This window comes from Enhydra lutris, unplaced genomic scaffold (assembly GCF_002288905.1).
Source record: "Enhydra lutris kenyoni isolate GAN:26980312 unplaced genomic scaffold, ASM228890v2 scaffoldscaffold23, whole genome shotgun sequence".
Taxonomy (NCBI): Eukaryota; Metazoa; Chordata; class Mammalia; order Carnivora; family Mustelidae; genus Enhydra; species Enhydra lutris.
In genome coordinates, this window is record NW_019154107.1 from 1,463,498 (window position 1) to 1,485,242 (window position 21,745).

The following is a 21,745-nucleotide window of genomic DNA, read 5'->3' on the forward strand; positions in this document are numbered from 1 at the left end:
TCAGCGGGTCTGAAATAGGCGCAAGGCTGCATTTCCAGGCCACCCACAGGAAACGCTGACACAGTGAGCCACACTGGGAGTAAGACACTGAGCCTCTGTGTCCTGGCTTCTGACTCCATCCATACCAGGCAGAAACCAAACAGCTTCCTTGGCAAAGGCCATTTTTATGTCATTCTTGGGTAGGACTCGCTGCCCTAGAAGGGGTCCCTTGGCTTCTGTGGCCTGGGGGACAACTGCTACAGGCAAACTCCCCCGATGTGCTCCTTAATCAAGGTCGGGGGCAGCACGGGGTCGGGGGGAGGCCAGGCCCTGCACACAGGGAAGACCCCAAACCCCAGCCAGGGCAACCTCTGCGCCTCCCTCCTTGGCACAATCCCAAAGGAAGAACTTTTCCAAGGGGGTGTACTGCTGTCACTTGAGGGGCTCCCTGCACCTGTCAGGAAATCAAGGGCCATTCACTGGCTGGGGTGGGACAACTCCCACAGCCGCTTCTCCCGTCCCTGCCACTCTTCCCAGCAACGGGCGCCACGCGGGAGCTGGGTGTGCTCAGTGACGGAGGAGCCCGGGCATCGCCGTGCCCCGGGACGCCCGGCACCCCTGCCCCCGGCTGTCCGGGTACACCTCACCTGCCGGCTTGAAAGCAATTCGGTTCTTCTTGCCCTTGTTCACCTGCCTTAAGAAGCCCGCTTGGAGCAGCTCGGCCGCGGTGGCACGTTTGTGGGGGTCAGGCTCAAAACAGGATAAAATGAAGGCTCTGGCATCTGGGGAAAGGGCTTCTGGAATCTCAGGGTGGATCTTAAACATCCCCACCTGCATTGAAGGGAGAGGTGAGCGATGTGACTGTGAGGCCTCCGCACACCCAGCTGCACAAGCCTTCAATACCGAGTTCCTCCCGCCACCCCGCCATGCTCGAGGGGCCGGCCGAGACCGCCGTCACCGACGTGCCCGCCTGGCTGCCCGGGACTTGGCCTTGGCCGTGCCCAGCAGGTCTCAGGGAAAGTGGCATCAGAGGAGTTTCAGAGCCCAGGCCGTAAGAGGTCTTGGGGCTTCTGACCTTGTCCTCTTGGAGCCCTGAGACCAGCAGGGAAGGAGGCTCCAGAGTCTGGGCTTGGAGGCGGGGCAGCGGGGAGTGACTGAGCGCGGGCCACAGGGTTTCGGCTCGACAGGAGGACAGTAGCGGAGAGAACACTGTTCCAGACTCCGGCCCTGGCCCCGGCAGACCCGCGGTGCGCGCTTTCAGGCTTATTAAGGGAGCAGAGCTCACCTTAACTGTTCTGGCCACAATCAAATACAAGTTTTTAGGTCGAGTGTTACGTTTTGAGAACACGGAACGCCGGATGGAATATACCCCCCAGATGGGAGACGCAGGACACACGACAGGGGGCGCCCCTCCCCTGAGGGGCAGGAAGGGAACGGCCCGAGGGGGCCAGAGACAGAAATTCTCAGGAGCCCCGAGAAGAAAGGAGCGGCCTGCCTCCAGAGGTGCTCTGCCGTCACTCCGGGGGCCACAAACCCGGTGCCCTCAGACTACAGACACTGGTTTTCTCCCGGCTTCACTCGAGCTGCTGCCAGGGTCCCCCTCCCCCCGAAACCTGCAGTAGCTCAGTCGTCGCCTCTTCCAGCTCCCGGCGGTGGTGGCTCAGAGACGCCTCACCCTCACCCCGGCCTCCCCGGGCCCGCCGGGTGTCCTCACTGCGCCCTGCTCAGGCCCCGCCGGTTCCCTCAGCACCGGCCACTCTCCATCACGCCGCCGCGGGTTCGATCCTCCCAAACCGCAGCTGGCCCCGTCCCGGCCCAATGCAAAGGACGGGGAAGGTCACTGCTGTCCCCCAGCTCTGGAGTTCAGGGTCCTGTTGAGACTGTGGGTGCCCTGCATGCCAGCTCTGGGAGGGCTTTTACAACGACGTAGTGCACACCATCTGCTATCCAAAGTCCCACGTCTTCAAAACCCAGTGAGAAACCCAGACACAAACACAGACTCATGTGGCCTTTGAGCCTTGCCCAGTTTAAGGGCAAACACGCATTCAAAATAAGAGGCCACGTCCTCCCTGGTGAAAATAAGGGGAGACCCCCCCCTCTTTTCTTAGAACACTTACTTTAAAAAACGTGTAATTTCAAGTTCTTGGTCTCTGTGAGAGGCATGTGAATCTTTCTAAAAGCTGAATAAACCTCTTGCCAAGAATGTCTTTTTCAAGGACCTGGGGCCAACTCCTGGAAATGCCAACATCAAGGAAGAGACATCCCCATCTCCCAGTTTCAGTGCGAAGGGAAGAGCCTAACTAAAGTAATGACTTGCTCCAAAACTACCTCCTTTTTCTTTTTTTCCCAAAGATTTTACCTATTTATCAGAAAGGAGGAGAGGGAGATGCGGGGAGAGAGCGAGCACACGCATGCGCACCCATGCCTGTGCACAGGGGGAGGGGCAGGGAGAGAAGCAGGCTCCCCGCGGAGCAGGGAGCCCGACGACACGGGGCTCAAACCCAGGAGCCTGGGATCATGACCTGAGCCGAAGACAGATGCTTAACTGACTGAGCCATCCAGGTGCCCCCAAACTACCTCTCCTGTCTTAAAGGTTGGAGAACTTTATTTTTCCTTTGGGTAAAGCCAATTAGCTAATGCAAACAGTCATCCCAATTGCCAGATTTCCCCCCTCCTCCCCGGACACACTAGTGTGGCCCGTGGCGCTCTCCAGTCTGCGCACGGGAGGACTAGTCCTCATTCCCTTTGCAAACACAGGTGTAAAGGGCAGCACTGCTGGGCTGAAGAGGACACATCCTTTCTGTCTTAGCTGTCACATCCTGCTATAATGCTTACTCAGTGACAGCACTGTTTTCTCTCCCCCCTTCGTGGAGAGGGTTCTGGAGTGGCAGATTTTCTTTTGGCCTGTTATTTCCCCAACACCAGCAACCTCAATCAGCAAACATGTCTTACTTTGAACATTGCTGCCTGCGGTTCGCCGAGCTCATGGAACGGAGGCCTGCTGGTGGCCATCTCGATGATGGTGCAGCCCAGGGACCAGATATCTGCTGGGGCACCGTACCCGCGAGGTCCCTGATCGATAATCTCAGGTGCCATGTACTGCAGAGTGCCTATGGGGAAGAAAAATAAAGATCGTGGGCATCCTGCTGTTCACAAATCTAAGTGGACCATTAGTAAACAAGTGCGTGGACTTTAACCCTCCCACTAACCACGGATGGAGCCTGCTCTCAGGCGTCAATGATGCGGTCGTGCCCGGTCTCTGATCAGAGACATGCCACATGCCTTCCTTTGCTACTAGTCATGTCGACAGAAGATTGCTCGGTTCCTCGAAGGATAAATGGGCCCCGAAGCAACAGGCACACAGTAGGGCGCGCCAGGTGAGGGGAAACACAGAAGGTGAGAAACACAGTGCCCGACCTCGAGGAGCCGCCCAGGGGAGGAGAGAGACAAGAGGGCGATGGTGGGAAAGTCCAGCAGGCCCTGGAGCAGCGGGGGCCGAGAACACGGATGGAAGACGTGCTGAGCTCTGCCTGCTTCCGGTCGGGAAAAGCTCTATCTGGATCAGCTCGGTTCTCTGAGAGGTAAATGCCGAGGCAGGATCAGACGTACGAGAGATTTACTGGGGAGACGTCTATGACAGACAAAGAGCCAAGGACCTCTTTATCCATCATATATGGAAAAAGAACAAAGAGCGGCAACCTCAGTGCCGATGTGGCACGTGGGAAAGGAGGGAGGACGAACAAGTGGGGAGGCGGTCTCAGAAGAGCAGCTCTGACCGTTCAGCTGGGCCGCTGGGGAGCTCCTGACCAAAAGCTGCCGCTGGAGGACTCCCATGTGTTCTCGTGCCTCTGCCATGGGCCATCACTGGGCAGGAGCGAGCGAGTAAAGCATGGCCACGCCATGAACGTGGAGGCAAATCCACAATAAGTGGCAGATGGTGCTGCCCATGAACTTGTCTCTTGCTGTGAAGGTCAAAGAAGTAGACAAAGGGATGGGAGGACTCTCAGGTCAAGGGAAGAGCCGGAGCAGAGGCACAAGGGTGTGAAGTCCAGAGCGAGTTCTGGGAACCACAGGTGAAGTCTCACACAGGGCAGGGAGCTGAGAATTGAAAATTAAGGAGGTGGCGACCTGGGGCTGGCCAGAATGGCAAGCACTGTATGATGAAGTCTCTGGCTGTGGACTTCCTCCTGTGGGTCACAAGCCACCAGAGGGGGCCACAGGGAAGGCAGGGGTCAGATGCAGCCCTCGAAGGAGAAGGGACTGCAGAGATGGGGGCAAGGAGGTCAATCAGGGCTCTAGGAGTGAACTCGTAGTTCTTTCTTGCAACCAAGGCTGGGGAAAGCAAGAGCAACAGACACTATATGTGGTTCATAACAAACAGTGAACTTGCAGAGGACGGCGGCCAAGGCGCGACAGAGAACGTGGATACCCAGAGAAGTGCCTATCTCAAGATCACGCAACCAAAGCAGGTTTCCAGAATCTTAATCAATGAAAACAAAGGACTTGTTGGTTTAAAAAAAATTTGGGGACGTTACCTACTACATCTTCTTCTTGAAGAGCCAATGTCTTTTAGCATTTTTCCTTCCAGTGACCATTTGAAAAGCTCTGCCCCACAGAATGTTTTTTTTTTTTTTTAAGATTGATTTATTGATTTATTTTAGGGAAAAAAGTGAGTGCACAAGTGCGGGGAGGGAGAGCGACAAGCACACTCCACACTGGTGTGGGGGCTCGATGGGGCTCGATTCCATGACCCTGAGACTGAGATCATAATCATAACCTCAGCTAAAACCGACCATCAGTCGCTTCATGGACTGAGCCACCCAGGTGCCTCCCACAGAAAGTTCCACAATAATGACAATGTTCTGCGCAGTTGAGTGTGGTAGTCAGTAGCCACAGATAACTGTTGGACCCTTCAAATATAGCTGGTGAGACTGAAGAATTTTATTTTCATTTTTAAAAAAGTCAGACTCACTTAAGGCTCAATATAAATTGGGTTGGGTCCATGGGCTCAACAGATCAGTAGGGCACAAGTGATGGCTTTGGTCTTTGAAGCCGAAAGCCTGGTAGGGAAGTGTTTGGCTGGCTGCAGGGTTGGGCAAGACAGGCTCACGGGCGCTTGCTGCACTGTTAGGAAATCCCAGAGCCTGGGGGACGGAACTTCCAGTGACACAATCTCCCCTCCCAGGCTTGTACTGCTGTGAATAGTGAAGGGAGAGGCCTTGGCAGAGGACGTGGCCTCAGACCAGTTCACAAGCCATTCACGGAGGAAAGACTCATGGTGGTGTTTATTAAGCTATTATCTCTCAGCTCTGCTCTAGGAGGCTGCGCTGGGGACTCTGCAAACATTTCTGCTTTGCCGCAGCTTCCTGTTAGGCTCTGCCACCAGGGGGCGCTAGAGAGCCCGAGACCACCATGGAGGCTGCTCAGGGGTACCTACAAGGAAGGAGGAAGGAGAAGTTGGCGGCTCCCCATCAGCTGCTGTTCCTCTGTGGGAGCTTCCCTTTGGGCCCTCAGTTGGCTCCAGTAGCAGAGCTTGGCTCCAGTTTCTAGCTTTTCTGCCCTCTCATACTTTCAGAACCAGCTTCATCTTGCCACGCCCCCCATTACCTGTTCCAACCCAGTAATCCCCTCCTGAAAGGTTCCGATTCTACCCTTTCTTGTGCTCCCCTCAAGCCCTAGGCAGATAACCCAGGCCCAGTTAACAGTTCTTTCTATTAAATTCTCTCTGTAAAAACAAGTGGGGTGATTTTGATTTTCCGGCCTGGATGCCAACTAACATGATCACTCAAAGTTAATTTTTTTTAATTTATTTTATTTTTTTTAAAGATTTTATTTCTTTATTTGACAGACAGAGATCACAAGCAGGCAGAGAGAGAGGAGGAAGCAGGCTCCCTGCTGAGCAGGGAGCCCGATGCGGCACTTGATCCCAGGACCCCGGGATCATGACCTGAGCCGAAGGCAGAGGCTTTAACCCACTGAGCCACCCAGGTGCCCCTAAAATTTATTTTTAAGTCATCTCTACACCCAACATGGGGCTCAAACTCATGACCTCAAGATCAAGAATTGCATGGTCTTCCACCAGAGCCATCCAGGCTCCCCTAAAAGTTAATTCTTAAAAGAGCAAGAGAATATACTTTTACAAAGTTATGCAACATGGAAAATATCACCCAACGAAACTGCAATGGTTTATGGACACTGGTCAAATACCTGTCCACTTCGGCACAACTGTTTTCAAAACTGGAGGATAAGTTGGCCTCATGCTAAACTTCGAGATTTTCTTTGTATGGAAACACAGTGAACATCACCCTTTATAAAGGTAGGGACTTAGCAATGACGTCCATATTAGTTATTTATTGTTATGGAATAAATTACCCCAAAATGTTAAGAGCTTAAAACAAGAGTTAGAATCTCACAGTGTCTAAGGGTCAGAACCCAGGAACAGCTGGGTTGGGTGGATCCGGCCCAGAGTCTCTCAGGAGGCTCTAGCCCAGTTCTCTGCTGGGCTGTAGTCCTCTGAAACCCAGAATGGAGCTGGAGGATCCACTTCCAAGCTCAGGTGAGGTTTGGAAAGAAGCTTTAGTCTCTCACCACATGGGATCTTTAAGACATGGCTTCCCCCCACAGCAAGTGACCCAAAGACAGCAAGCAAGAAGGAAGCCATCCTCTTTTCTGACCTAGCCTCCAGGTCACACATTGCCACTCTGCTTTCATCTGTTCATTAGAAGTGAGTCACTAAGTCCAGCCCTCGTTCAAGGGGAGGGGATTACAGAGGGCTGTGAACGGCAGGAGGTGGAGGCCACTGGCGGCCATCTTGAAGACTGCTGGCCTGACTTCCTGTTAGTACTCAACAGCTTACAGAACATCACTGCCTCACACTGTCTCTGACTCTCACAACTCAGTGAGGCAGTGCAGAGGCACGATCTACTGTGATTCCCATTTTAGACAGGAGACAAATGAGGCTCAGAGAAGGTAGGGGAGAACTGAGCTCTTCTCTCTGCACATCTGGAGCCATTCACCATGACATTGCTGACCGATACAAAGAATCCAGGAGCACAAGCGAAACAAATGCAGCCTGAACAAAAGCAGACTCGATGTAAGGATTTCCGAAGCCCTGATGTGACTCATTCCCCTGTAACTGGAAGGTGGAGAGCAGTCACAGAAAACTGGGTGCTCCATTTCACTGACTACCATACTCCTAGAAAAAGCATCCACTTACAGTAAACGTCCAAAAGAGACAGAGCCACACAACTCTTTCAAGTAGTCAAGGAACTGTCCCCAAGCAGTGTGCGTCAGCTGCACCAAAATGGCTTCTGTCAAGAAACCAAGTAAAAATGCCAACTAGGGTGTGGCGGTGTGCGGTGGGGCAGGGCGGGTAGGCCTCTGATTAATGCATTAATGCTAGGAAACTTGCTTGCCTTTCGTCTGGCTCTCTTAAGGGCATCACATCCTTTCTAAATTACATGTCCCCCCAAGGTGTGCCCACACACAGGTCACTTGATCGGCCAGCCAGCTAGGACCCGAGCAGGGGTGCAGAGTTCAAAACGTGGTGACAGGAGAGCAGCAGGCACTGACCCAGGCCCCTGGGGACATAAAATCAAGTGGTGGCTCCTAGACAACTGCCCAAACAGGAGAAAATGCATGGCACAGGGCAATAATTTAGAAGTTTTCATCGAGGTGCTGAGATAAAAGCCAGACACCATGGCACAGGGCAAGAGATCATCGACAGGTCCATGTTTCCAAGAAGGTCTCGCACAACCTGTTACACACCTCGCATGCAGGCCCCCAGCCCAGGGGCCTTCCACCTGGATCAAGGGGTTAAGAAGGTGGAGAGAGGAGAGTCTGGAGGTGGGAGGTGTTGAAAGTTACTTCTTTAGACACTGCTGTGCCGGGGGGAGCTACCCTCTCAGTAAAGGAATCGGGTTAGGGCTGTGCCCAGTGGCAACTCAGCACTCGCTCAGGACCGTCACACATCAGCATTGTCTACAGGCCCTGGAAAATATCGAACCCAAGCCCAAAGTTTCAAAGCTGTTTCCTATTAATGAAGTACAGAAAAGAGAAATAAGGTGCTTCCTGGGGCCCCAGGGGCCACTCCGGTTGCCCTGCCCAAGGAAGGGCCTGAAAGGAGGGGACACCACTTTGTCCTACCCCAAAGCTTCTAAGGGCTCCTGGCCGGTCCCCTCAAAGAGCTGTGTGTGTGTCCCCTGCTGGCGAGCTGCACGTGGGACTGTTTCCCGTGGGAGGAAAAGCAGCTCAGAGCATCTGCCCGTGAGGTCTGGGGCTATCACCCAGCGCCCTCTTGAGAGCTGGGGAAAGATGCATGAGCCATGGACACCAGACGTGGGCTTCAATGCAGAAATACTGTTCTAGGCTTTTGGGGTTTTTTTTGTTTTTTTTTGTTTTTTTTTGAGAGAGAGAGAGAGAGAGAGAGAGAGAGAGAAAATTAATCTTAAGCAGGCTCTACGCCCAGTGCAGAGCTCTAAGCAGGGCTCAATCTCCAAGTGGAGCTCAATCTCACGACCCTGAGATCACGACCTGAGCGGAAATCGAGAGTTGGCCACTCAACTGACTGAGCCCGCCAGGTACGCCTGGGGTCTTTTTAAAAGGAATCCTTCTCCTATGGTGAGTGCTGTGAAGTGTGTAAACCTGGCGATTCACAGACCTGTACCCCTGGGGATAAAAAGATATTATATGTTTAAAAAAATAAAATTAAAAAAAAAAAAAAAGGAATCCTTCTCAAGGGCCATCTCCTATGGCCTGAATCCCTCAGGAGAGAAAAAAAAATGGAGGAGTGAACACAATGTGAGGCGTAAAAGTGGTGGGGGGCAGCGGGCAGTCGGCCAAAGGACAGGTCTCTGCTCAGGACGTGGGAGCTACAGTCAGAGGGACCCCTCAGGGAAGTGTTCCCAGCTGGGGAGCAGAGCAGGAGGTGGGAGTTGGGGGAGAAAAGGTAAGACTCCGAGCTGACTTGCTGCTAGACCCGCCGCGACAGGGGAAGAGCGCTGTCCCCTGGAACGAGGACCAGGGCGCTGACAAGTGTACCAGCAGGGCCCCTTTCAGTTATCCAATTCGGACTGTTTGCTTCTCCGAGGGCCATTAAGACTTTCTCTCCATTGTCTCAGGATGGCTGGCAGACTCAGGAGGACTCCTGCCCTGGACAGGATATAGAGGGCAGTGGGAGACAAAGAGGAGAGGGCTTTTGGGGCGCCTGGGGGGCTCAGTTGGTTAAGCATCTACCTTTGGCTCAGGTCAGGATCCCAAGGTCCTGGGATCAAGCCCTGCATTGGTCTCCCTGCTGAGCAGGGACTTTGCTTCTCCCTCTCCCACAGCCTGCTGCTCCCCATGCTTTTGGTCTTTCTCTGTCAAATAAATAAATAAAATCTTTTGGAAAAAAAAAAAGATGAGATCACTTTTATGATTACAGCCTCTAGGTTTGACAGGTTAAACATATTAGTTACCCACAGAAACCTGATTCTCTCAAAGGCTCCTCTCAGCCCTAATCACCTGGGACTTCTAAGTATAAATTAGTATTTATTAACAAATACTTCCATTGCACTGGCTATGAGTCAGGTACTGGTCAAAGCACTTCGCCAATATTAACTTATTTGATCTTCATAAAAACCCTCTGAGGTAGTACTGGGAGCACCTCCATTTTATTTATGAAGAAACTACGTATGGCACAGAGACGTGAAGGAACGTGCCCCAAGTCACACAGCTAGCAAGCAAGTGGATGAGCCAGAATTTGAACCAAGGACGTTCACAGCCACAGACTGGAACAGAGTTCCTGTCCCAAGAGCCACTCCGAGGCATCTACCCGAGAGGGACGGAAACTCAGGTCTGCACAAAGGTTTGTCCTTGACTGTTCACAGCAGAATCGTTCACAATAGTCAAAGAGCGGAAATAATCTCAATGACCACTGAATGACAGACGGATGAACAAGACACGGTCTATCCACACCCTGGAATACCATTCAGAGGTCCGAAGTACTGACACGCGGCCCAGCGTGGATGGACCTGGAACAGATTATGCAAAGTGACAGCAGCTGGACAGATAGGACTGCACACTCTTCCATCTGTATGAACTCTCCAGAGCAGGCGAATCTCTACAGAGAGGACATCCATGGTCACCTGGGGCTGGGGTGGGGACGGGGGCTGACTACAAGGTGGCACAGGGACCTTTTTGGAGTGATGGAAATGTTCAAAAATTGGACCGTGGCTAAGGCTGTACAACTCGGAAAATTTATGAGAAACCAGTGGATTGTGCACTTCAAACGGGTGCATTTTATACCCCAATAAAGCTGTTAAAAAAAAAAAAAAACCCAGCAGCAAAGGGGGCTGACTCTAGCCATAAAGCCCTTTCTCCCATTCTAGCTGGCTTATACCTAGAATGAAAACCCTTCAGAGGAACACAGGAAGAGAGGCTTCGGGGCCACAAGTTGCCTGAGCCTCTGGCTCCCCTTCCAGGCTCTGCCAGCCTCCGGACATTTGCACGGAAAAGCCCCGCCATGTCCCCAGGCATCTAAGTGGGGCTCTGCAGGAACCAGCCGAGACTTCCGGACAGAACCGCTCTGTGTTGCAAAGAGTAATGATATGCAGGGGAATTTCCTACCCAAAATGAGACCCCTTCTTTATTATCCCCCAAACACCCCTGCATTATTTTGCAATGCAGAATGCATGCCTCCTCAAGCCAATTACTTGGGGAAATATATGCGATAATGGATTATACATGCATTTTCTTTGTGAATTTTTTCTTCTCCTTGGGGATGCTAATTATGAGGTAAATTGTCAGGGGGTTTATGTTTTGAAATAACTCCTTGTCATATCAGAGACCCTCCTGCTACATACTGCCAAGCTAACTGCTGGCTTCCAAAGAGGAGGAAAGAAGTCCTTTTCAGTTAGGGTAATAAAAAAACACGGCAGTCATACATACATACGTACCCACACACGTTGATACGTGCATCTTTACATCAGAAACAATAAATGAAAATTCAACACACTCTGTAAGGTTCTGGCGGAGTCCCTGGGGTGACAGTTTCCCACTCTGAGGTGCGCATCCCTCTTCCCCTGTTACAATGGAGACGTCATTCCTGAGAAATCAAAGTTCTCTTTAGATACAGAATATGTCTCCACCGTGGGCGTCCAGCGGTTGTCATACAACAAACCCCTTGTTGAGGAGAAGTTTTTTCAAAGTTGAGACATCATGCACTAAAGCCGAGGCCAAGTCTGCTCCAGAGCTCGGTGCCCCAAGGGCAGAGAAGGGCCCTGCCTCTTCCCTAGCTCCCTCCAGAACCAGCAGAGTTTACGCAGTGTTTCTTAATTCCCTCAAGCAGGATCTTCGTGATCCTTTTATCATACCTTACGGGACCACAAACCTTTCCTTTTTCAAAATCAGTACTTCCTTCCAGGGACCAGTTCCTTTGAAGCAAGAATTTTAAAAAAGCCACTGGTAGCTTCTCGAACCCCACTTGATGCTCTGGTCTTGTAAACGGAAAGCTAGCTGGTCATTTCGGACCGCTCGGAGTCCTGTCCCTCTTGCCGCTTCCGTGGGTCCGTCACGGACACACGGAGAAGAAAATCCAACCCCTCACCCCCACCTCAACCCCACCAATTCCACCCCCTCCCCGAACGATCAGCTTCCCTTGGAAAGGTAACCGTATCCAAGCACGAGGTACCAGAAGTAGGGTAACAGGCAGTTTTTTTTTTTTTTTTAAGATTTTATTTATTTGACAGAGAGAGATCACATAGGCAGAGAGGCAGGCAGAGAGAGAGGAGGAAGCAGGCTCCCCACTGAGCAGAGAGCCCAATGCGGGACTCGATCCCAGGACCCTGAGATCATGATCCGAGCTGAAGGCAGAGGCTTTAAACCCCTGAGTCACCCAGGCGCCCTAACAGGCAGTTTTTATGACCAGTAAAGCACTCTCACAAGTTGTCTGAATCACTCACAACAGGAACTTAAAAAAGATGATGCTATTTCACTGACTGGTTAGAAACCCTCAGAAAACCTCAAGGAGAGCACCCCACCTACCCAACCTTTGAAGACAACGACAGCGAGGCACTCTCATGGCCGCAGGTCGCTGGCTCAGTGCGCCATTATAAGGTTCCAATCCCCGAAGTTGGGGACAACACATGGTCGGCTTCCGTTACCGGCCACACTGTGCTCGGGAACCGTGACTCCACGCGGCTGCCCGCGCCCCAGCCCCGGCCCACTTACCAGCAAAAGTCCCGGTGCACGGGTTCACTCCTGCAAGCCGTTTGGAGGTGCCGAAATCAGAGATCTTCACCACTCCGCTGTAGGTGTTCACCAGAACGTTATCACCCTGTAGAAAAGGAGGAACATCAAACGCCTTGGACCTTAAGAAACAGTGTCAAGTCTCTAGCAAGTCTAGGCTCGGCGCTCTGGGGCTGGCCGAGCTCAGCTCCTTCCCTTCTCTCAGCTGAGCCGTCTTCAGACAGGTCAGCTCACCGCTGGCGGGTTCCAGAGGCACCAACAAGGTTCATTGGTGCCAACAAGCAAATACCTTTATGTCTCTGTGCACGATCTGGTTTTCGTGGAGATACTTCAGGCCTTCCAGGATCTGCCTGGTGTAGAACTTGATGGTGGGCTCCTTCACTGGTCCCCATTTTGATCTCAAAAGAGCAGAAAGGCTCCCTGGAAGCAGACACAGCAGAAAACTCAGCAGGGTGTTGAAGATTCCACGGAAACCAAGCGAGGTGAGGTTTCTCAGTCCACATCGTCCAGGAAGCCAATATTGCTGCACAGTGGCTACCTGCTCTTCTTTCCTCCCTCTGTTGCCAGATCCCAGCCGTGCATGCCATGCGGCCGGAGGAGGAGCGGCAGAAGGAGGGTGAATGGGAGCTCCTTGGGACCTCTGAAATGTAGCTGGGCTCCCTTTGACTTTACACAGTCCATCACGCTGCACGAAGTCGGGAGGAGAGTGCACGGTGAGGTGCTCCGGCCTGGGGAGGCCAGGCCCCTGCTGCAGGGACGGCACAAATGTCCTGGCCACTCAGCTTGGGTTGAAGCCCATTTTATACCTGGTCCTCAACTCAGAGGTGGACAGGACCAGAATGAGGGGCCATTTAGGGAGACAGAGACTAGGATCAGAGGAGGCTGGGTCTGTTCATCTTCAACGAGAGAAGTCTTCTGTGCTGGGCCACAGGGGCAGGACTGTCTTAACACCCCTGCCCTTATTTTTTTTTTTAAGATTTTATTTATTTGAGAGAGAGACAGTGAGAGAGAGCATGAGCGAGGAGAAGGTCAGAGGGAGAAGCAGACTCCGCATGGAGCTGGGAGCCCGATGCGGGACTCGATCCCGGATGACCTGAGCCAAAGGCAGTCGTCCAATCAACTGAGACACCCAGGTGTCCCATCCCCTGCCCTTATTTTATAAGACAATGAATCTTTGGGCTCAAAGAAAAGCAACCTTCACAGTATTCTGACCATGTGTTTCAGGGGTCACTGGGCAAGGCCCTGGACATCAGCCAGCTTTGGCCTGACACCTTACACAGTGCAGAAAGAATGCTGCTATGTCTCAGTTTCCCCATCTGTAAAAGAGGATGTGCACATGTTTAATTCTGTTGTCATCCTTAAACCTCACCCTTGGAAAAATCGATCAATGTGAACAGCGACTGACATATTTGCTAGACTAGGAGCAGCTTGAGAAAAGAAATTGTATTTTATCCTTAATGTAACCTTCAAAATCTAGCCCACTGCCTGGCTCATAATATACAGTTAGGCTCTTGATAGAACAGTAGGCTCTTAATAACTGTTGGTTATAAAGGAATGAATGAATATAGATTTCTTCTTTATAAAATATTAATTTGTTTTAGAGAGGGAGAGAGTAAGCCTGTGCACGCACACGAGTGAGTATGAGCTGGAAGGGCAGATGGAGAGGGAGAGAGAGAATCCCAAGCAGACTCCACGCTGAGTGCGGAGCCTGACGTGGGGCTCGATCTCATGACCCGAGCCGAAACCAAGAGTTGGATGCTTAACCGACTGTGCCACCCAGATGCCCCTCAATACAGATTTTTTTTTTAAAGATTTATTTGACAGAGAGAGATCACAAGTAGACAGAGAGGCAGAGAAAGGGGGAAGCAGACCCCCTGGGAGCAGAGAGCCCAATGCAGGGCTCGATCCCCGGACCCTGGGATCATGACCTGAGCCGAAGGCAGAGGCTTTAACCCACTGAGCCACCCAGGCGCCCCTGAATACAGATTTCTAACTGAAGGTTTTGTGTTTGGACTCAGATCTTCATTATTAATTTATTATTATTTTTTAAATGAACATTTCTTGAGCTCTTACTCTCTGCCAGGCACCATTTTAAAAGCTTCACATACGCTATCTCATTTGATCCATCCAACAACCCACTGAGCTAGGGTCTTTATCGCTCCAATAATTATTGCAGAGCCATGCATTAGAGTAAATATTATTACTCCAATTTTATAATTCATCTATTCAGTCAGAAAACTGAGGGGGTACAGAGGTAAAGAATTTGCCTGAGCTCCCACAGCTTGCAGATGGAGGGACCAACTCAAGCTAGACATTCTGACTGTAGATCAGAGGAATCCTTCCCCATGCTCCCCGCCATGATACCGCCCAAACGGGGGGAATTTTGTGGCTAAGGCACTGGGGTAGGATGTCACAGTAAACATGTTATTTTGCAGTGTCATTTTTATTTTTATTTTTAAAAAGATTTATTTATTTGACAGACAGATCACAAGTAGGCAGAGAGGCAGGCAGAGAGAGAGAGAGGAGGAAGCAGGCTTCCCGCCGAGCAGAGAGCCCGATGCGGGGCTCGATCCCAGGACCCTGGGATCATGACCTGAGCCAAAAGCAGAGGCTTTAACCCACTGAGCCACCCAGGCGCCCCATGCAGTGTCATTTTTAAAACCGCTATCCCCTCATCTCCAAGTTATCCTTCAATGCCTAGACTGTGAGGGCTACAAGACTGGAGACTATGTTTTATTCCCCTGTGTCCAGCGCTCAGCCCAGTGGCTGGCACTCAGTAGATCCTCAATGAATATTTAATGACTGAATTAAACAACAAACAGCCTATGTGTGTGACATTGAAAAGTTGGTATCCAACTCCTCTGAGAAACACATGCTCTCCCGCCTCTAAAAGGTCTGTCTCTTTTTAAATGGCAAGATGGAGGACGACGTTCCCATTATCGTGTCATCAGTGCTTTCCCGTGTATGAGACCGCAATACTAGGGACTACTCACCCCCAGGCACCTGCTCCATAAATATCTTAATGTAGCCGTCCTCCGAAACGGAGCCCAGGTATTGAACAATATTGCGGTGTTTGAGGTACTTGTGCAGGGTTATCTCCTCGTGCAGAGGCTGCGAGTACCTAGTAAGGAAAGCAAAGCCAGGGTCACCTGCCAGATCCTTGGGGCCTGGGATCTACATGGCACTGCACCAGTGGTGGCCCTGTGGCTGGCCAGCCCTTCCTTCTGGAAACGGTCTTTCCCTTGGCTCCCATGAGAGTACGCAGCTTCCCATCTGTAGAACAGGGGACAGTAACATGGGCCACACAGGGCTGCGGAAGGCCAAGGTGTGTTTAAGGTCTTGGGCACCCACTGGCATGCCCGGTGTGCAGGGGCTACTCAGTGAATGACTGCTCGTGTGAGGGTCTCAATGCTCCTACTATCCTTTGCCTATCTGAGCAGGCCCTCTTCCTCTGCCTCTCATGAAGAGAGATGTTCCGGAAGGTTCTATCTTCAGCTGCCTTCGGGCCTCGTTCCAGAGATGCAGTCTACACTATAGCAAGAGCTACCTAATGGACCTCCGAGACCAGCATCTGGTTTCTTTAGTCTATTCTCCTTTGGTGGCCATATTTCCTCTTCATGAAACACACACCTTATCAGATCACTTCTCTTCGTCAAGTCCACATCAAGACCATTTTGCTTAACATGGCACAGGAAGACCTTCAAACTCAAACCAGACTACATCTTTTGAAAATTTTCCCTCATCTTAACAGCACCCCCCCCCCACCCTACCTTCAAGTCACAGCAGATAATTTGTTGTTCTCTGAATACATCTTGTGCTTTAACAGCTCTGGTTTTTTCCTCAGCATAGAATGCACTGGCCTCCCCTTTTCTGCCAGATGAACTGCGACTCATCACTCAAAGACCTGCTCAAAGAGGATTTATTTCCTCAAACTTATCACAACTCGCCCAGGAAAAGTGACTCCTCTTCTCTCTTCCGCAAGCATTCTGTGTACCCACCCCCCCTCACGTTGCGGCACTCATCATTTTGACCCCCAGGCAAGGTATCCTCATTCCCTACCAAGCCAGGAGCACCCTGCCTTTGGGACAGCATCCTCGGCACCTGTCGGCCCCCAGGGCCGGCCCAGAATCTGGCCAAGAGAAGGTGCCCAACATCATAGGGTCAGCTCTACAATTAGGGAACGGGACAAAAATAGTCTCTAAGGTCCCCATCCGGCTCTAAAATTCCCAGAAAATCTATGGGCAATGAAAAGCTTAACTATTGCAACCAGTCAAAGGAGGTGGTCCATGCCAGCAATTTCCCCTTAAAACACAACTGTACCACCTTATCTGGCATGAGCATAAGACACATAATACTGGACAAAGAACTCAAGAGACTGGATCCCAGTCTTGTTTCCTCACGTCCTTGAAGAAGTCATTTAATCTTTCCCACCCTTAGAAGAAGCTAGAGGAGTTCATTTCAGGCCTGGCCTTTGAGCTCAAATATCATAAATGAAAAGACAGACGAACTGAACGAGTGAATAAACGAACAGATGAATGATGAAGGGTCTTGCAGCTGCTAGAAGGCACTTGTATAACCCATTCCTAAAAATTCGCTGACCACCAGGATGGGAGGCTCTTTGCACGTGTCCATCAGTGTCAGCACTGACGGCAACACGCAGACGTCATCTGAACACGCCTGTGGAGGACAGAGCTATTCTTTCTTCTGTGGTGGCCATTACTCCGTAGCTTCTCTACAAAAATACTCAGCAGTCAACACTGCCACGTTCTTGTCTAGAATGGGGGGGGTGTGAATTTTAAAAAGGAATAAATATCTATTAGACTCGAAAAAATATTGAGTAACAGTGGTGGTTTAAAAAAAAAAAAAACACCCCAAATGGATGAGGGTGAGGTTAAAGGGCAGGGTATAAAAAAGAAGTCTATTTCACAAAAAGCTCATTTTCTTTCTGGCACATTTGATTTTCTGTAATGATACATCTGAATAAGTCAACGCCCTTTAAAATTGTTACATTATGAATTAAAGCCCTGCGTCGCATTTAATAAAAATTTGCCAATGTCTATCTATGTAAAAATGTACAACTTTAGACCTAGTTGATGAGTGGAAATAAAACCACAGTTTTCTTTTAAAATAGGACTCTCGGCAACCCACATGCCTCCCAAGTAAAGTTGTTCTGTTTTCTCCACCTACTTATAACATGCAAAGAAGAAAAGCAAATCACTGTTCTACCATTTTGGATGACACAACGCCTTCACTTTTAAGTCTGCTGTGCTGTCAGTGCTGGGCACCGGGGGTTGGGTGTGGAGGTGGCACCTGAGAATGAGGAAGGCCCGCGCTGACTTGCCTGCTGTCTTTCTCTGGGATTTCCTTGATGGCTATGCGCACCTGGTTGCTCAGGTCTCTTCCAGCAAACACGATCCCATACGTGCCTTTCCCCAGCACGACCCTATCGCCGTTCACATCGTGGTCATACTCATACTGAAGAAGGCAAAGCAACAAGATCAAAAACCACACAACTTGTGGTGGAGCCCCATCAGAGCCTAAACGTTGTCCTGCCATTTTTAAATTTACAAATAACATTATTTGTGTACCAGGTAGTTCACATTCCTTAGGTTATGTAACTTTCACCAAGTAACTACTTTCAAAGGGTAGAATTCTCCGTTATTCATATATTCACATCATGATTTTAGGAAATGGAATCCAAAAAATTTTAAAAGTATAGCTCATAGGGAACTCCGTAGCCTCAGCTTTTGGAGATTCTGTCCCCCTTTAATGTTGGAATTTACAAAGGCTTCTACACCATGTCCAGTACCCCAGAGAAGTGCCCTCCCACATGATCCTTCATTAGCTTCTCAAGAAACCAAGCTCTTTCTGTAGCCCAGATGAGAACCGAAGATCAAGAAAATGCTCTTAATACAAACCACATAGGCAGGGCCTCCCCCCTTCTAGATGGACAGATCTAGTGTCAGACATGATGCACACATTCTACCTGTAATCACCCGTGCTATTCTGTTCCCCCAATCTCATTATCAAAAGTTGCTGTACAGCTGCATTCCAGTTGGTTCCTCTCGAGGAAGACAACAAATTTAACTCTAGGCTGAGCCATCCTGCCTTCTGTTGTTTTCTACGCTCCACTGTGCCTACTTACAGAAGAGCACAGAACGTGTGTTGGTCCCTTCCAACGTACTTCCAAGGATGCTCATGACAGTTAAGATCACTAACAGGTCCCCGTCACATCTGATTGAACCGGACATCAGCCTGTGCCATAAAAGGCTTCGATCTCAAACCTTTCTCGCGCCCACCCATCTGTTACCTTCAGAGTGTATGAGTCAGTTCATTTCCACAACAAACTCTGATTCTAAAGTAAGAATTCAAGTACCCGAGTCAATGATTAAAACGGATCTTTTTGATATTTTCTGAAAGAAACCTCAAAGAATGAATTCCCTACTTCATAGTAAAAATCTCATTAAATTGTCATCAGTGGGAGGACCTGAATTAGTGGCAATTCTGAACAGCTATGCAGACACACAGGCGTAACCGTATAATGAGTGGACTACGGCTGTGGTGTCCACAAGATCTTGGGATCCTCACACCTGTCAGACTGGCTATTACCAAAAAGGTCAAAAATCAGTGTTTGTGAGGCTGTGGAGAAAAAGAAACTGTTGCTTGCTGTTGGTGGGAACGCGCACTGGCACAGACAGTCTGGAAAACAGCATAGACGGTCCTCAGTAAGTTAAAAATAGAGCTACCGTTACTATCTGGCAATTCCCATGCCGGGTATTTACCCAAAGAAAATGAAAACATCAATTCAAAGAGATGCATGCTCCTGTCTGTTTACTGTACCCTTCCTTATAACAGCCAAGATATGGAAGCAGCCCATGTGTCCATCCACAGACGAATGGGTACCGTGGGATGGCTGACTATTTCTCTTGTAGGCACACATTCTGAATTAGTGGAGAAAAAAAAAAAACTTCTATATGTTGTACACACAAGAAAATTTTACTTCAGTCCTTGCCAGATTTTTCTGCAATATCTTGGCTGAGAAGATACCAAAGTAAGCAGGTTCTTCTGTACAGACCTATTTGACCTCATCTCTGCAAGTCACGCAGAGTGATGGCTAGCTTGCTCATTAAAGAGTAGTTTATCTTTGTTTCCAGTGCCCATGTAAGTACTTGTGCTTTCGCTATACACGTATGTTTGCTTTTGCTATTCTTTTCCTTCTGTTTCACCAAGTGGGGGAAACCGTGTGCTTCCTGAGGGCACATCAGGCTTGTCCTGTTGTCAGGCCTCAGTGTCTGGCGTGGCGCTGGTCAGGGCAGAAGTCTCCCGGCCGCTGACGTGTGAACTGAGCAGAGGGGAGCTTCCGCCCGGCTCTGAGCCACCATCTCCTGGGGGCAACTTCTTGTGCAAGTTCACCCCGAGGCCTGTCCACTCGCCAGCCCTGGAAGATTCCTGGCGCAGAAGTCACAGGTCTTGGAAGCCTCTATCAGAACACGTGGTGTGAAGGAGGACTGGGGGCTCCTCCCAGGGGGGAGAGCATTCAGGGGGATACAGGGGGGATGTGAGGCTGTTCGGCATTTACACGTTCCAGGAATTTAGGTCATAAACCACAAAGAAATGGAAGGCCCTCTGTCCGAAATCTGCCTCTGTTCAAGAAACAGGGACACATTTTTCAGAAGACCTACCTCCCAAAGCCAGCCGTTAGCTGAGCCACTGACCCCTACTGCCCATGTGGACGCGTCTACTATCCACAGAACTAGCTCGGTCCCGAGGCCTGAAGAGGCAGGGGTGCTGGCGGGTGGGCAAACGCACAGGGCACTGCCCAAGGCCAGGCCGCACGGGTTTGGGCTTGGGACCGGCTCAGCACCTCAGCAGCACCCCGAGCTTGTGAGCTGCTTATTAGCACTCGGGCTCGAGGCCAGGTGCGTGGGGTCCACAGATCAGGGCCACTTCTCTCTCATTTCCTATTACGGCCCCAGCTCCCAGCACAGGGCCTGGCGTCAGCATGGACTTGCCAGAGGCGTGCGGGGGCTTCGAGGCTGGCCTGCAGCTTAGCAGGACAGGGTGGCCAGGGCCTCCGCAACCGACGGGCCAGGTGGCATGGTAGGACATCACGCGGGGCTCTCTCAAGGTCAGAGCTGGAAGGCCTGAACCAGGGAGGGCCACTTGGCTCCCAGACGCCTCTCAGAGACCAGCAGGGGCGCAGCTGGGCAAACGCTCCCCTTGTTAGTGGCTCCTGGAGCTGCTGCGAAGTCCAGCTACCCTGTTCTGGTTCGGCCGAAGGGAAGCCGCGAGGAGTCCCGAGACGGACCGCAAGCGGACTTTCGAGACTATGAGAAATGAATTAATCCTCAAGAGGAATGGGAAATTCTTTGTATTATGGTGCTTTCCACTGTCAAGGCCTAAGATTTAATAAGATTACCTTAGAAGCAGGAAGACCACTTTTTTTTAAAATTACAGGATCCAGCTCCCTTGCTAAATCTATTATAAGAACGGGGATTTTGATACGAGATAGTAACAAACTGTGCATCACAGAAGTCCTAATATTTCTAAGAACTAACATTCGTAGAGCGCTGACCGGGTTTCAGTCACCCCTGAGCACCTTAGGGTGTCCTCACAAAGCTCACAAACCTTAACACACTCAAGGGCTGTGAGCCCACAGGTTTCCCCACGTCACGTGCCCTGGTGTACAGGTCTACACCAACGGCCTCAAAGCCTTGGGCCAGCTGTGGCAGCAAGAGCATGAGTCAGTGGGCACAGTGTGGGCCCTGGAGCCCGACAACCTCGGTTCTCCGCCCAGCTCTCCCACTGCTCCGGACTCGCTCCAGCCCCTGACCTTGGCCCAGGTCTGCACCTGCAGATCCACAGCACCGATAACCGCTGCTTTGGACGGTCCTTCTCCTGCTGGACAGGGATCCCAACTCTCGCAGGGATGCATTTCGTGGGACAACAGATTCCCCCCCTCTCAGGGCTGGGCAGGAGGAATAAACAAGAGCATGTGTCTTGCACCCAAAGCCCCACTGGGCACACAGTAAGTGCTCGATGAATGCCAGCTGTCATGGAGAAGCCAGGCCGTGCCCTGAGCACTGGGGTCCCTTGTCCTGGCTCACTGCTAGGTCTTCAGAGCACTGGCACTGGGAAAACACTTGGTCAGCCTTGGTTGGGGAACCCAAGTTCGGGCTGTGCAGATGCCCTCGGGCCCCTGGAGGAGAGCAGCTGCCCCCAGGAGGGGCCCATCCGAGTCCCAGGACGTCAGAGTCAGTGCTGCTGGTGCGGCCACCTCTACTGCCCACAGTGTTCTCTGTCTCGGGGTGTGCAACCCCCCCACCCTCCGCGGGGAGGTCTTTCAGCTGGGGGGCCCAGAGCGCCCTCACCAGGTGACACACTGCCGCCACCTCCGTCTCTGTGCGCTTCTAGTCTCAGTGACTCCCTCACCGGCTCTGCTGGGTAGCGGCCGGTTCCCCAGGATGGCATCGATCGTGGCGTCACACAGTTTTCAGGTGGGGAGGGCGGTCTTCAGTCCGACCCCACATTGTCACATATT

General features: G+C 51.1%; 1 protein-coding gene across 1 annotated transcript in view; it reads right to left on the reverse strand.

The window, feature by feature from the left end:
- LOC111150410 (mitogen-activated protein kinase kinase kinase 15) overlaps positions 1-21,745 on the reverse strand; it is a 118,079-nt gene that overhangs the window by 7,501 nt on the left and 88,833 nt on the right. The window contains exons 15-20 of the mRNA XM_022507830.1: positions 17,546-17,679; positions 15,198-15,325; positions 12,494-12,624; positions 12,187-12,292; positions 2,932-3,089; positions 627-810 (exon numbers count right to left, since the gene is read on the reverse strand). Of these exons, the coding sequence (XP_022363538.1) occupies positions 627-810; positions 2,932-3,089; positions 12,187-12,292; positions 12,494-12,624; positions 15,198-15,325; positions 17,546-17,679 (841 nt within the window). The remainder of the gene's footprint in view (positions 1-626; positions 811-2,931; positions 3,090-12,186; positions 12,293-12,493; positions 12,625-15,197; positions 15,326-17,545; positions 17,680-21,745) is intronic.